This window comes from Tachypleus tridentatus, chromosome 3 (genome assembly GCF_004210375.1).
Source record: "Tachypleus tridentatus isolate NWPU-2018 chromosome 3, ASM421037v1, whole genome shotgun sequence".
NCBI classification, from domain to species: Eukaryota; Metazoa; Arthropoda; class Merostomata; order Xiphosura; family Limulidae; genus Tachypleus; species Tachypleus tridentatus.
The window spans coordinates 5,039,439-5,055,367 of NC_134827.1; the positions used below are offsets into that span (position 1 = coordinate 5,039,439).

Below are 15,929 nucleotides of genomic sequence, written 5' to 3' on the forward strand. Positions count from 1 at the left end.
TTTTTCTGGCTTATATATATGTATATACAAAAAGGACAATGATATTTCTCAGTGTTGAATAACTTATTTCGGAAATTCAGAACGAAAGCGAACAAATTACCACGTTTCCATTAAAGAACGTGCGAAATAACATACTGTAATGCTAGTGATACACAATACGTGTATAATTATTCTTTGTTTCATGTGTAATATGTTAATCACCTATATTTTGCAATAAAAAAAGAGAAGTTACATAAGAGAAGAATTATACATTTTATTTCTCCTACTAAATGAATCATTTTAAGTCGGTTTTATGTATATATATATTAATATGTATGTACAAGATTAATCGGAGCCACAACTGAAATTGAAAAAGATTTTCGGTTCTATATATATATATGTATATATGTAGAGGTCATATTTTAAAATTATTTAATGAATATTCTTTATTACTATTTGTACTCACGTTGGTTTCTTAATTTATATACATGCGTTCAACAAAAGTTTTAGATTAAAATAATGAAACTGAACATTGCACGTTACGAGTGAATGACAGTATTGTGGCGTCACGTGCCGTTGTGACACGCCACCGAATCAGTAGTCAGGGATAGTGTAGTAAGCACACTTCGACGATTAGGGTTAACACCTAGGTTTTCCCAGTTTATCCAGGAAAGTCTTGCTGTGAGATCTAGCGAGGAGGGAAAGAGAGAGAAAAAAGAATTAGTTCACTAATAATCTATATATTTTATTCATCAACGCGTAAGTCAAAACTATAGCGTGTAGTAAAACGTTGTAAGTAACACAACTACGTTAACACTCTTCTTGTACATATTTCTAAAATTAAATGAAAGGCGTGTGAAGAAAGTCGTGGACTCGTTTTCAACTGCAACAACCCCCCTCCCCTCTCCCCCAATGACAGCGGCATGTCTGCAGATTTACAACCCTATAAACCGGGTTTTGGTACCCATAGTGGGTAGAACACAGATAGCCCATTCTATGGCTTTGTGCTCAATTCAAAACAATATGAACTGCGATAAGATTAAGCATCATCGTTTCAAAAGTATAAGTTTATATTTTGTAGTTATATTATTTTAAGTGGTACGCGGCAAACTTTGTATCTCTACTGAATTCTAGCTGTTAATGAGCAAATGCATATAAAATCTGCATAAGAAAGGTCATTATTGTTGGGTCGGACATAGCTTAGTATGTAGCAGAGGGCAAGATAAATTCAGGTCCAATAACAATCCATCATGGAGCTCCTTGAAGTAAGTAAGCACTTTGAAACTGTTTAAAGTATAAAGTAAGGATCTTAAGTATTCTATGATATACGGTTATGCAAAGTAATAAGATGGTATAGCTCACCACTCGTATTCCACAATCCTGAATTCTCTCCTTTCATCTCTCCCTTTAGGCATTTCTCAATGTGTGTCATGGGATCATATTCCGAAACAAGGATCTCTCTCAAGAGAGCAATGTAAGAGATGGCCAGTCTTAAAGTATCAATCTTGGAGAGTCTTTTCTCGAAGGGAAAAGTTGGAACGTGATAACGCAGTTCTTCAAATGCACTGTTGATACTCATCATGCGTTTTCTTTCCCTCACATTTGCTGCATGACGTTGGACTTTGTAGGGCCCTGCTGGTCCTGTGAAATATATAGCGCCATAGTCGTAAGTCTCTCCCTGGGTGGTACCTTGGATAGATAATTAAATGAAAATGATATAGTTATGTATAACTTTATCTCCACAGAAAACTGTGACGTGGCACTATTTAAACATTTGGAATAATAAGGGAATCTTCGAAAAATCCTCAAGCACACAAATTAAGTCATTTAGCGAGGAAATCGTATCAAGTTTAATACAAATCAAAACATAAAATATGAGCAGCCTAAGTTATGTTACAGTTTATATGAGCAATTTACTGTAAAAATCGTTGTAACAATAAAAGTATATGGTCTTTAATTTAAAGAAGTTGCCTAAATTTGTTTTTACTTTTTTTAGGCTTGGATGAGTATAGACGGGTGTTTATCTTGTAATTGTACATTAACCCTAATGGTCTCACTTAAACAATGTTTATTTGTGATTACTGAAGGCTGCTTATACAAGTTCACATTGGATCAGTTTGTCCTGTATGTATGATAAGAGAAATGTTTGGTGATAGCTGTGGTAATGTCTGATTGTTGAATAAAATCGATAACTCTGTTTCAGTGCTCTTTTCAGTAATAACTGTTGGATACTGTACATTTTCAATAATTTTAGTTATTATAAAGAAGAAAAATGTAATCCAACAGACTTATGGCCAGGTGGTTAGGCCGCTCGACTGAGGGTTGGGGTTCGAATTCCTGTCAAAACAAACATGCTCGCCCTTTGAGTCGTGGGGACGTTATAATGTAGGTCAATCCCATTATTTGTTGGTAAAAGAGTAGCCCAACAGCTGACGGTGGGTGATGATGTCTAATTCACTTCCGTCTAGTCTTTCGCTGCTAAATTAGGGATGGCAGATAGTCCTCGTGTAGCTTTGGGCAAAATTCAAACTAAGCACTGACCAACAAACTTGTTCTTAATGTTTGTCACAAAGGAGAGGAATATTTAACCCAAAAAGCTATTCAGTGTTATTTCGTGCGAACATCAGGTTACAACGGGATTACTTATACGGTTATACTGATTATAATGAGCTAAAATATCTCTGATTCAGTAGTTTTGCTAGTACTGTTTAGTATACAGTGTGAAACTATTGTTCTGATGGAGCATATTACAAAGTTATAACACCTCTGATCCAATCATTTTGTTTGTACTGCTTAATATAAAGTATAAAACTAGGTGTACTTTCTGCAGGGTCCCCGAAATATTTCTATTCGAAAAGTAAATATAACCAAAATTAAGAGTAGCTAATATTTCTGTATTGTTTTTGAAGTTTATATATCACACCCTAATGTAGCCTACAGAGTGCATAATTCTTCTCGTTAATCACGACGTGTACTCGTTTTACTGACATCACAACAGTACAAATTGCAGCGTTACTTATCTTTTTATGTATGCCATTTTACTATCTACTGACTGATTTAAGACAACACATTACTTTAAAGTGGCGCGAATAGTTAACACAAGTGATCCATCAAGGAAGACTTCGACCCCTTTCGGGGAAACTGTTGGTCTGACAGAACATATGTTTTTCAATACAAAGTAAACAAACACGCCTCGAACATGGTTTCTTGTTTTATTTATCATAAAAACACAATTACTGATGAAACAGACTCGTTTGTACTGTTTATTACAGGAGAAAATGCAAATGATTCAATCGACTTTGACTTGTTTATGTTGTATATCATGGAAAAAAAAAAATACTGACCCACCAGTCTTGTCTGCACATTCTATTTATTGTAGGCTCATATACAACAAATATAACCGTTTATTTAGTAGACTATTTAATGCAATGTATTATTTAAAATCGGGAATTATAAAATCGAATGTGAGTGTGAAGACATTTATATTGGACAGACTAGACATAACTTAAAATATCTTTAAAGGATACGTAAGAAATAAAAAAAATTGAAAATTCAGTCACAGCAGAATATGCAGATGAAACACAACATGGGAAAGTAGTAAAACCAAAAAGTATTATAGCTAATAATATTTGAGAATCTTTGGAAATAATTACCTATTTAAAAAAATCATGAATTATTAAATAAAGATGAAGATCTGGTGAATACTTACACAAAAATATGGGTTGACTTTGTTTGTTTTTAGTTAAGTACAAAACTACACACTGGGCTATCTGTGCTCTGCCCACCACGGGTATCGAGACCCTGTTTCTAGAGTTGCAACTCCGCAACCACTGTGCCACTAGGGGGCATGGGGTTACCTTCTCCATAATGTTCATGCGTGAATCGTAAACCTGTACATAGGTCATACGATCTATTTAACCAAAAACAAAAAAATATAAATAAGACAATTATTTATTGTAGCCCACTCCTGAAGATGACGTTGCAACGTCGGAACATGTAGAGTCTACTTTTTAGTAGTTATACATTAACCTTGATTAATTTGTTTAAAAATTGTGTACCTACTTTAGCGTTGTGTGATATTTATCATTTGATAAATAGTACTTGGGTGACATGGAGTGGTGGTTAGGTCTCTCAATACGCGGATTTGAATCCCTTTGCCGAAAATACTCCCCCCTTTCAGCCGTGAAAACGTTATAATGTGATAGTCAATCCCATTTACAACGATAAAACAGTTGCCTAAGTTAGCGACGAATGATGTTATCATGTTACATTCTTTCTGACCTGTAACCCTAAATAGCCCTCGTATAGATTTGATCGAAATTCATCAAGTAAACAAATCAGTAGGATTGTTTGCATTGTAACTTGTAATGTTTATCGTGAAATATACTGTTGATACAACAAATATAATCATACCATTAAGGGCAACAGCAGCTTATTCAACAAGTAATATCAAAGAGACGTTTAATTATACTAAGGATTGTATTACTTGATTTTCCATTGATTAGTTTGCTTGGTTTAATCACACTAACGAATATAAAGAAAAGTAAAACACTGATTATTTTCGTCTCTATAAGCACATTCTTAGTATAAAGATAATTTTCAAAATTAATAACTATTACAATTTATTTAAAAGCAACAGTATAGAATAGCTAAATTTGAATTTTTTAAGCATCCGTAAAATTCATTCTGAAAGTATTTAAGTATCTTAATAAATAACATTTTGCCACATTTAGTCATTCTTTAGATAATAGTGTTTATGTAATTAATACTCTGCTTAATATATACGCATATATAAAAATCCCCTTTATTTATTATTTTTTTAATTAAGTAGTAATTTTGTTAGTTTTAACGCAAAATCGCATTGGGATATTTGTGTCCACTGCGAAAAGTCGAATACTGGATTTCAGCGTTTATAAGTCCGTTGACTTGCCGTTATCCTACTGGGAAAAATTGTCCTCATTTAAGAAAAAAAAACTGGTATAGGCAAACACATAAGATGAAATAAATTGGTATGGAAAACACGTAAAATGAAAGAAATTGGTCTTTTGTATGATAAGTGACTTGAGTCATGGGAACCTTATCTTTTATGTAATTATGTTCAGTAGAAGGCGTGACTATCGTTAGGTTCAACCAATAGACGAAGTTTTTATATCTTCCCCCGCATTATAGGCGGAATTCTATTCTGTTTCGTTGAACAGCGTGCGCCTTCTATTGACGTCAGAATTTTATGATGTATTTTTGTTATTGCGGTACTTGAAGGAGATTTTGCACACAAAAAATTGTTTTTGTTTGCCTACTGTTAGAATGTAAAGAGCTTATTAAAATAACAAGTGATAATACATTTACGTGTGAAAATTAGCTTTCTTAAAGCTCGTGTTAAAAATTCCCTTTCCTTTGAAGAAGCAATTCGGTTCATAAATTAATCTATTTGTGGTATGTTTGTTTGTTTTTTTTAATTTCGCGCAAAGCTACTCGAGGGCTATCTGCGCTAGTCGTTCGTAATTTAGCAGTGTAAGACTAGAGGGAAGGCAGCTAGTCATCACCGCCAACTCTTGGGCTACTCTTTTACCAACGAATAGTGTGATTGACCGTCACATTATAACGCTCCCACGGCTGAAAGGGTGAACTTGTTTGGTGCGACCGGGATTCGAACCCGCGATCCTCGGCTTACGAGTCGAACGCCTTAACACGCTTGGCCATGCCGAGCCCATTTGTGGTATGAAAGAAATTATACCGATCAAGCAAAAAAATAAAAAAACGTCTGTAAGTGTGTGACGTAAGTAATTATTGTACGCAGAAGGAGTTCATGGATTAGAGAAATTGTACTTTTAAGCAACAGTATAACTGTGGTATGAAGATATCGTATTATCCAGTAGGAATCTTGATTTATAGAATTAAATCATAATTTTAAGCATCTTTAATACATGGCTGTATGACGTAGCTTACAATTTCATTCAGAAGGATTTATTGAATGTGAGAATTATATTATAATTTTGAACATCAATATACTATGCTTGTATGACATAACTATCAACGTTCTGCAGAAGTAATTGTTAAGAAGTTCGGTGTAAGAATCGGTTGGAGCTGAGAGAGGTGAGAAAGCGGCCATCTAAAGGATTAGGGGATTACAGCAATAAAGTGGTTTGAGATCGCCGCCATTCTTGTTTAGTTAGTATGGAACTAACGGAACCTCCACGACTATGAACGTTATAATGATAATAATGAAAAACGTGCGGACCTTTGTAGAGAAAGGGACATGTTGGTGTGGTTTGAGAAAGAATCATAAAAGAAAAGTGCTGAGAAGAAGATAAAAAGAGTTGTGAGAAGAACGTACAAACCGAGAGAGGAAAAAACATGCTTCCAGTAAGAAATAAAACCCAATCTAAATCTTTGTGTTATTGATATAGTGATGAACAGAAATTTGTTACTTTAATATCTGATAGGAATCCATTCCTGATTAAAAACAAAAAAGAACACTCTCCACAGAGTTGGAAGAAAAGCAAAGGGTGAGAAAACCATGGTTTACAACAATGTGGTACCAGAATCCGATCCACAGTAGTAATCATTGGCTGTGAGGAGTAACCTATAATTTTATTCAGAACTAACCCACTCTTGTGTGACAAAGGCAGTAAGTACACGAACACAAAAAGCGAAGCTGTTGTTTTAAGAAATTTTATTACTTATCAAGTCGGACTACATAAATAACAGAAAAATCAGCATTAAAAATTCAACTACCTGAACGACTTCGTAACGTATGCGATATTCGTCATATTTAGAAAAGGTGAAACGTGTTTGGTTATTCAACGCTTAAAATATTTAACAATAGCCTGTCCTGTCGCCGTTGTCAACGTAAAATATCGTAAAATGCATAAAATAGTCACAGATTTGTGCTCCAGGAAAACAATATTCAATAGTTATTCATAATGTGGAAAAGAAAACTATCGAACTCAAATAAAAGTTGTCATTTTAGTGCAAATAGAAGGTAAGAAATTCAAAATAATAACCTTAATATAAATGCCAGTAAAAATAATTTATTGTCTAGAAAATATATGCGAATTCCAGTTAGAAATGAAAATAGAAAAGAAATGAGTAAGAAAATAATAAGTAATATGAAAATTAAAAATAAAGTTTCTTAAAATATATTACAGCCATTCACCATTAGAAATCCTAGCACTATTTTCAGCGACGTAGTTTAAGCCACTGATAATAAAATTTACAAAAATATGCAAATAAGAAAACCGCCTACAGGTTTTTGACCTATACAATTAGCAATTAATTGAAAAGTATGTAAAAAAACGTATACCTATATTCGTGAGATGACGGATATAGGTCACATATCTCGAAGGTGTAGAAGAACGTTATGAAATAATACATATTTATGTGGGCTTCATATATATTTTTAGGTCATTTTCCTATTTTACGTGGTCACAGCTGAAGCCTTATAAAGACACGTAACTTGGCCTGCATTTCTCTCATATTTCAATCACTTGCAATGAGATTTGATACGAACTGACAACCCTACAGACTAAAGCAGGCGGATGAGGGATTTGTTCCTCATTTATTTTCAGCGTTCAGAGTTAAAAGCAAATTGACAAATTAGATTTTTTACCCTGCTATTTTTTTCTCTCAGTTTTAATCAATCGAGGTAAGAACTTTTATAAAAACATCTTACGCAAAGTTCCCCACCCGAATATATATATATATCACATTTGTAATTTTCTTGCCATTTTACAAGATTGAAAGTAACGTAAAAACATTTTGTAAAGTCATGGCTTTTGGTCTATCATTTCTTTCTGTTTCCACCTATCTAAATAAGACTTTGCACAAAGACACCTAGCGAAAACACCCATAGACTAAATCACACTTCTTTGGAATTTATGTTTCTGTTTTCGTTTTTCAGATGTTAAAGGTAAAAAAATGCAAAGAAAACAAATCACAATATGTGTAATAGAGAACTCTCTATTGACTACATAAGTAAGTGTTACAAGGGGTAATTTTTAATACTGTTTTAAGTCACACAGTGCACGAAATAACACAGTTTACACCACGTCAAAGAGTATGTCTAGTTGCCCAAAAATTACCTGTAAAGCTTTAATCATTGTGAACAAAATTACTAATTTAGAAATTACATTGTCACAACTTACTGCGCTTCAATACATCTTTGTCACACAAAAGTCTCAAACTGATACAAGTAAAGTACCTATCCCTCTGAAGTGCATATTTCGTAAATTATGCCCTCTTCTTCTATCGTGAATATCATTCCTTCTTGAAATCCACTGTAATCTGAGGATCTTATTGAATATGAAGAGAATATTGGCTTTTATAGTTTATCTGTTTTGATAATAGCTCTTTTTTCTATTACGAACTATGAAATCCTGGAAACAAAATATTATTTTGTTATTTACACCCACATTGTTTGTTTGCTGTTGAATTTCGCGCAAAGCTCCTCAAGAGTTACTGCGCTAGCCGTCCCTAATTTACCAGTGTAAGACTAGAGGGAAGGCAGCTAGTTATCACCACCCACCGCCAACTCTTGGGCTACTCTTTTACCAACGAATACTGGGATTGACCGTCACATTATAATGCTCCCACGGCTGAAAGGGCGAGCATGTTTGGTGCGACGGGGATTCGAACCCGCGACCCTCAGATTACGAGTCGAATGCCTTAACACGCTTGGCCATGCCGGGCCTCACCCACATTCTAGTCTTCATTGGCTTAGATTTAGTAAATTAACATGTGAATATTTTTTTTAAAATAAATTGCTACTCTTGGCAATACTAGGGCTTTTTTATGTTTTGAGTTCGCTTCATAATCTACATGCTCTTAAAAGAAACTTTGCATATCTGAGATTATAGAAGTATTTATTAGGTAATATTAAATTATTTAAATATATACAAATGTATACCAATTTATGAAAATTGAATTTTCACCTTTATTATTCAGGCCAGCATGGCCAGGTGCTCGACTTGTAATCTGAGGGTCGCGGGTTCGAATCCTTGTCGCACCAAACATGCTCGCCCTTTCATGCATGAGGACGTTATAATGTGACAGTTAATCCCGCTATTCGTCAGTAAAATAATAGTCCAAAAGTTGGCTGTGGGCGGTGATGACTGGCTGCCTTCCCTCTAGTCTTGCACTGATAAATTAGGGACGGCTAGCGCAGATAGCCTTCGTGTAGTTTTGCGCGAAATTCAAAAACAAATAAACAAACAATCTTATTCACGTGTGGGCTAAGTTCTGAGTTCAGAAGCTGTTATGTAAGTTTTATATATAACAACTCATAACCTGAAGGTACTAAGGGATGCTTTACTGGTAATCTGAGGGTTACGGGTTCGAATCTCCATCCTACCAAGCCTCCTCATCCTTTCTTCCGTTGGGGCGTTATAAGTCCAACTGTTATGTGGTAAGAGAGGAACACATGAGTTGGCGGTAGGTGGAGATGAGTGAGCTGTCTTTTGTCTAGTTTTTCACTGCTAAACTAGGGACAGCTGTCGCAGATAGCCTTCGTGTAGCTTTGCGGTTATTTGAACTAGACGATGGTATGGCCTGTCACTTTTGTAACGCGTCCATGGCTGAAAGTGCGGAGCATATACAGTGGCATCACATCTTGAATCACTAATCGAACGATAGGATTTTACTTTTATCAGTTTTTAAATTTCAAGTATTAACTGAATTAACATAACATGAAATGTCATAAAAGTATGATTTTAAATTTACGTATGTGAAGTACCTTTTAAAAGATTTCCATATATTACTATCTCAGTGTGTAAGTGGTGTGTTTACTTACTTATAAGCCTAAAATCCGTGGCTCGAATCGCTACGGCAGAGATTTCGCTGATATTCTATTATGTACTTTTGCACTAAAACAAAAAACAAGTGGAATGTCTATCGCACGTTATAAGAATGATTCTGCACACCCTGGGCTGTTCTTTGAACTAGTTTCTCCCTTGTGGATCATGTTAAGTCTGATAGTCAAGATTAAACACTCTTGTCTGATACTGCAGTTTCTATTGTAACCACCTGCGATTAATTCTCTGTGTAGTGTTATGCAGAGAAATGTTGCTGTTATTTGGTTAACCTTTCCTTCTAACATGTTTTCGATGTATTATGTTGTCTTGCATTAAAAACATTTGTAGATCGTATTTTGCGGCTTTGCATGTGTTACACGTTTGACCGATAGAGTGTCATTGTTGATATATCATTTTGATTGATGCAACTAAGAATCTGGTATGAATTTTTCTAGAGCACAGAAGTAACTTTTGTCTACCAAAATAGACATTATGAAGTTAGAGATAAAAGAACTTAGGTTGTGTAAGGTTTGATGTTCAATATAACGTGTGTGAAGTTGTAGGATATTTTGTTATTAAGTTATAAACACTATGTGCAACTGCATATACGCTTAGTGTGAATAATGATCTCTTGAAATAAAATAAACTTCAGCAAGTTATTCTATTGGACGTAGAAATGTTTATAGAAATTAATTTTTAAAATTTTAGTTGTTATAGTTTTGTTTGTTTTGAATTTCGCGCAAAGCTACACGAGGGCTATCTACACTAGCCGTCGCTAATTTAGCAGTGTAAGACTAGAGGGAAGGCAGCTAGTCATCACCACCCATCGCCAACTCTTGGGCTACTCTTTTAGGGAGGAATAGTGGGATTAACCGTCACATTATAACGCCCCCACGGTTGAAAGGACGAGCATGTCTGGTGTGACGAGTATTCGAACCCGCGATCCTCGGATTACGAGTCGAATGTCTTAATCTTAACAGGCCAATAGTTATTATGTTTTTTAGATTAATTTGAGCTTTTTCAACCTGCCTATGAATTAATTTAAAACTATTTCAGTTGAAATCCTTGTATCAAACCTTAGCTTGGTTATTATTGATCGATAATGTTAAATAATACTCTCAAGAGTAAAACAAAAACGCTTATTTGTTGTTAAGCATAAAGCTACACCATGGGATATCTGTACTCTGCCCACCACGGGTATCGAAACCCAGTTTCTAGTAGTGCGAGTCCTCATACATACTGCTGTGCCACTGGATATGTCTGCGGAATTACAACGTTATAAATCTGGTTTTGATAGGTATGGTGGGCGGAGTACAGATAGCTCTTTGTGTTGCTTTGTGCTTAGTTACAAACAACAACAACTAGGAAATCAAAAACCCACAGTTGCTAAATATATTTCTAAATATTAAATTTCTGAAATTCAGTTGTATTAAACTGAAGTGTTGTACGTTTGAAATTAAATATTACAAGACACAAAAATATTTTAAGAATGATTTGTAAAGATTTTAGAAAGAGCGAATGTTGAATTAACTAATATTTGGATAAAAAAAAAACTTTTAGGTATTGCGTTTCATTTTCATGTTCGCCTTTTCAGCAGTGGAGATGTGTATGTGTGTGGGAGAGGGGGGAGGTGTAACGTGAAGGTGAATCCTACCTTTCATTGGTAAAAAGTAGCCCGAGAGATAGTGGTGTTAACTAGCTGCTTCCTTTCACTGCTAATATAAGGACAGCTAGCGCAGATAGTTCTCATGTAGCTTTATACGAAATTCAAAACAAGCCAAACGAAGCTTTTTTTAACAGAAAAAAGAAGTCTGTTACAACTATATAAGTATTGGTTTGTTTGTTTGGTTGGAATAGTTTAACAACTATATCTGACGAAGAGCTGCCCTTTCTGAGATAAAATCCATAATGTATTTTACTCACAGAAAATCAGTGCATTATAAACAAGTTAATCTAGTTCAGGAATTCAGGATGTTACGTATTATTAATTTATCTCTGATGAGTTTTCGATTTCTTATGCTACGTATGCTACCTTTTACGAGTTCAAATAGCTAGAAATTTGAATTTGTATTTAGAAGTTAATTAAATGTCGATACATATCAAATTTATATTTGCCAACAAGACTGATTGATACACACAATTTTCTTTCTTAATATAAATATATTTTAATATACAAACAACAATACAATTTATAGTAACAGTTATTACAAATAATGATTTATATACAAATATTTTACAAACAATATTCAGTCTTCTGTCTAGTCTGGAAATGAACAATATATCGATGATCCAGGTACACAACGAATTAATTTTATGTTGATACACAGATACACATAGTTTGACGGGACCGCTAGCTAGCTCTAATCTTGTTTGGCCTAACGCGGTTTACAGACTTATTTTTCAAATAAGAAGATAGATATATAATGTCCTCGTAGAAATACTAACATCGGATTTTAATTTTCTGAATTTAAACGGTTTGTAATGTTCGAAATCTCGAAACGTTCCTGGTCAGATAGCTGTAGTTTTCCTATTAATAAGCGTTTAGCACACTTATAGCTTCTGAGGTTTATAGCATACCGACTGTACCGGCCAACAATATTTTAGTCTCTCAGCGTCTTGTGATAGCTACCATTTACACTAATCAGACGAGATTTTCGAAAATACACATGGCAAAAATATTCGAATATATGCTTGCGCTTTTGTAAAATATATATTGTTGATTTTTACACTCGAGAAACTTTTACAAATTTAGAGAACAAGTGGGACTACGTAATACACATTTAACAATATAAATTACATGAATTTATAAATATATATATTAAACTGAAAAACATAGATGTTAAAATAATTGTACAACAGTAAATTCGTTAAAAAAGATCAAACAAAAGGTTATAAACAAAAGGGGTTAAAATGATCTTAAAAGAAACGCAATGTAGAGAAAAAAGTTCGCGCCCAAATTGCTCATATATTTAGAAATTCTTAAGTGCTGAAGTACGATAAACAATTAAAGTACGTATGCTAGCAGTAAAAAATAATGATATTTTATTTGGAGCTGTAAAAAAACGTATATTAAAATTGGTACTTTCAACAGCGATTTATGAGCACATAGGCAAAATAGCCAAGTCAAAAACCTCTAGGGCTCAGGTATAAATTTCTCTTATTTTGAACTACTAACCAGAGGAAAGTTAGCAGAACCCACTGCTACAAGAGCTTTCAGTTCTTTCTACCGAATAATGAAACTGACTGCCACTTTTATTGCGTGTCCACATATGAAAATGCAAAGCGTATTCAGCGGTATCATATCTCAAACCTCGGACTCTCTGATCCGTTGCTTGACAAGTAAATCGCTAAGCCAAGCCTGGCTTGGTGTACTTATTCAGATTAGAGCTACTAAAACCTGAGTTACAACTGTATGTGGCGCCGGGACGAAGGGGGTTGCAAGGTCACGAATGTGCGTTTTAAAGTTAAAACTTGTAATTTTTAGCTTTTCACAAGCAAGTTGAACATTACACGTTAACTCGAAGATCTTAAGAGTAAAAACAATGAATGCATTACAGTATATACACCACACTACATCCGTAGTATCCGTTACCTATTAGGCATTTCGCCAATACTATTACCACAGGTAACAAGCCGACTAGATTATAACTGACATTGTAATAGCTGATATGTCATTTATATTATCAAATTCCATGAGCATTGATGATGATAAAGCGAAAAGAGATAAATGAAGCGTGAGAATTTGTTGTTTAAAAAGGCTTAAGTTCCATTGACCTATATTTACTTTATAAATTTGAAACATTGTAAGTATTGAAACGTTTAAATCGTTATATCATCTCGAAAAGAGAAAATGACTGACTAAGTAATTTTCTCTTTCGCTCCGTGTAATGGTAGATGTGTAATTCCAGTTTTTGCAAAATTTACTCGCAAAACCTAGAAAATCATTGTTTTCCTTATGAAAAAAAAGTGCAAATCTAGACACAACGGGATATTTGTGTTCTGTTTTCCGCGGGAAATCGAACCCGTGATTTTTGCGTTGCAAGTCTGTAGAATGACCTGTGTCCCACCGGGGACGCGAGGGAATGAATATTTTTGTTGAATTAGTTCAACGCTCGCTTGGCGTGCGAGTTGTTCCGGGGATATAAAAATTCTCTCACGACACTTATTGGAGCTTAATACGCAAAGGAACAATAAAAATCAGCTCAAAATATTTGGAATATAGTCTAAAATATCAGCTTAGAGCGCAAGAGATAGGAAAAAGCTAAAACATTACAAAGACATGATACATATTTCTATAAAGTGTTGAGAAATGATATTTGCTCTTTATTTTGAAGAATTTTTTTATGTATCAAGGATATTTAAATATAGTTTTGCGTTTTAACGCTGTTATTGCAAAGTGCATTTTAAAATTACCAAACTTTAAGAAATGTACAGAATAAAATGTGCAAAGTTTTCATCAAGCAGGTGATTCTTAACAGATTTAACTCGTTAGATGCCGGAAAATATTTCCTTCTGAAGGGAAGTTCCACTGGGAAAAAGAGAAACGTATTTTAAAGAGGTAACAATGATTTATAAAAGGAAAGTTTAGCGTGTTTTCTTTAGGTATGCGCAAAATATTCAGAAATATAATAAGAAGAGGCAGTGTTTTTCGTTTCTGAAAATTATCAAACTGTAACGGGATAGGAAAAAAAATAGCATCGGTTAAGACGGTGTTTTTTCTTATTTTTAACAAACCACTTAAATGAAAAGAAGAAATGACCTTTGACGAAACGAACTCGAGTTTCATTAAAGGATTTAGACACAGATGTTGCAGAAAAGCTCAATTATTTTTCTACGTATAAGGCTTAAGTTAGCATAAACATTTTCCGCTTTTCTACTATGTATGAAACTGACGTGAGGGACAAAAAACTCAAGATCACAACGTAGAGGAAATTGTCTATACGTGTGTAAATGTCTTACCTGTCATACACGAGGTGTATTGCAAAGAAGTCAAACCCTGAGACGCATATTCACACGAAGGACGGTCTCCTATATCGTGTGGGGCAGGAGCCGCATTAAGTGGACTGTCTCTCGTACAGGAAGATTCTTCGTAGCGGCAAGGTCGAGGTGGCATGGCAGCAGTGGGAGAGTTATCTACTTGTACACGCTCGGCAGGATAAGAGGCCAGGTGAGATGGAACGTCGACTGTGTATGGAGCTGACTGGCCGTGATTGCCGTAAGACTGTGGGGACACCAAGTCCGGGTAGCTAAACTCAGAAGGAGGAAAATCGTCGCTGGTTCTACCCGTGAAACCGTAAGTGAGACCTGGTGCTGACATCATGTATGGTTTATTAGTAACGCTTTTATATTCCACTCCTAAGTCTACGGTGGCCTTCGGCAAGCTAGTAGAATGTATTTTAGAGATCGAAATTATGAAAATGGAAGGTAATATAGCAGGTAGTACGCTAGGCCGCTGGGAACACAAGTGCTAACTAGGCCCTCCTATCAGTACAAGCTGACTCTTGTAAACTTAGAACAAGAGACAGGGACTCAGGCGAGAGGCTGCGCTTGACAGAAATCGGGTTTCAGGCAGGGCTTCTTGTGCCTCAACATTTCTCATTTATAGAAACTGCAGCTGACTTGTCAAGCCCACCTGACCAATCCAACTACAGCATTCACCGGGATCTAATCAACATTATCATCGACTCTTTCTTTCAAAACGCTTACATATATTTCGGCGCAACCAGCGACTCTAGCCAATCAACAGCGACTTTCGATCTTTACAATTCTGGTGAACGAAGATTGCTTCTTTTGCTCAAAAGCATGCAGAACCGCACGTGAACTAGACAAAATGTCATCATTACTCGTTTGGTGCTTAGCAAATGCGGACACTGCTCTCATGAACCTTAGACTCGTGCGGGGAAATGCACGTGGCGACAAGTTTTGAAAGCAACCTTGCCACGTGCCATGCGGTTTGATGGTTTCTACAAAAGCTCATGGGATCCAGATGAAGATTTTTGAACATGGAACAAAATAAGTGATGTGGCTAGAAAATAACATAGGCTTTACAAATGCTTGGTTACAGTCATGAGTTTAGACTTACGTATCAAAACCAATGTAGCTACAAAACTATTTCTTTAGTCGCAAGAAGATGGCACTATTAACTTTTTAATTATAGAGACG

The 15,929-nt window shown here is 35.1% G+C and overlaps 1 protein-coding gene across 1 annotated transcript; it reads right to left on the minus strand.

The window, feature by feature from the left end:
• Positions 1–320: 320 nt before the first annotated feature.
• Positions 321–15,348, minus strand: LOC143246006 (helix-loop-helix protein 13-like). The gene is made up of 3 exons (XM_076492253.1): positions 14,727–15,348; positions 1,342–1,668; positions 321–667 (listed from the first exon to the last, which is right to left on the minus strand). The coding sequence occupies exons 1-3, from the start codon at positions 15,085–15,087 to the stop codon at positions 546–548; spliced, it is 810 nt and encodes a 269-aa protein (XP_076348368.1). The 5' UTR covers positions 15,088–15,348; the 3' UTR covers positions 321–545.
• Between the last annotated feature and the right edge of the window lie 581 nt (positions 15,349–15,929).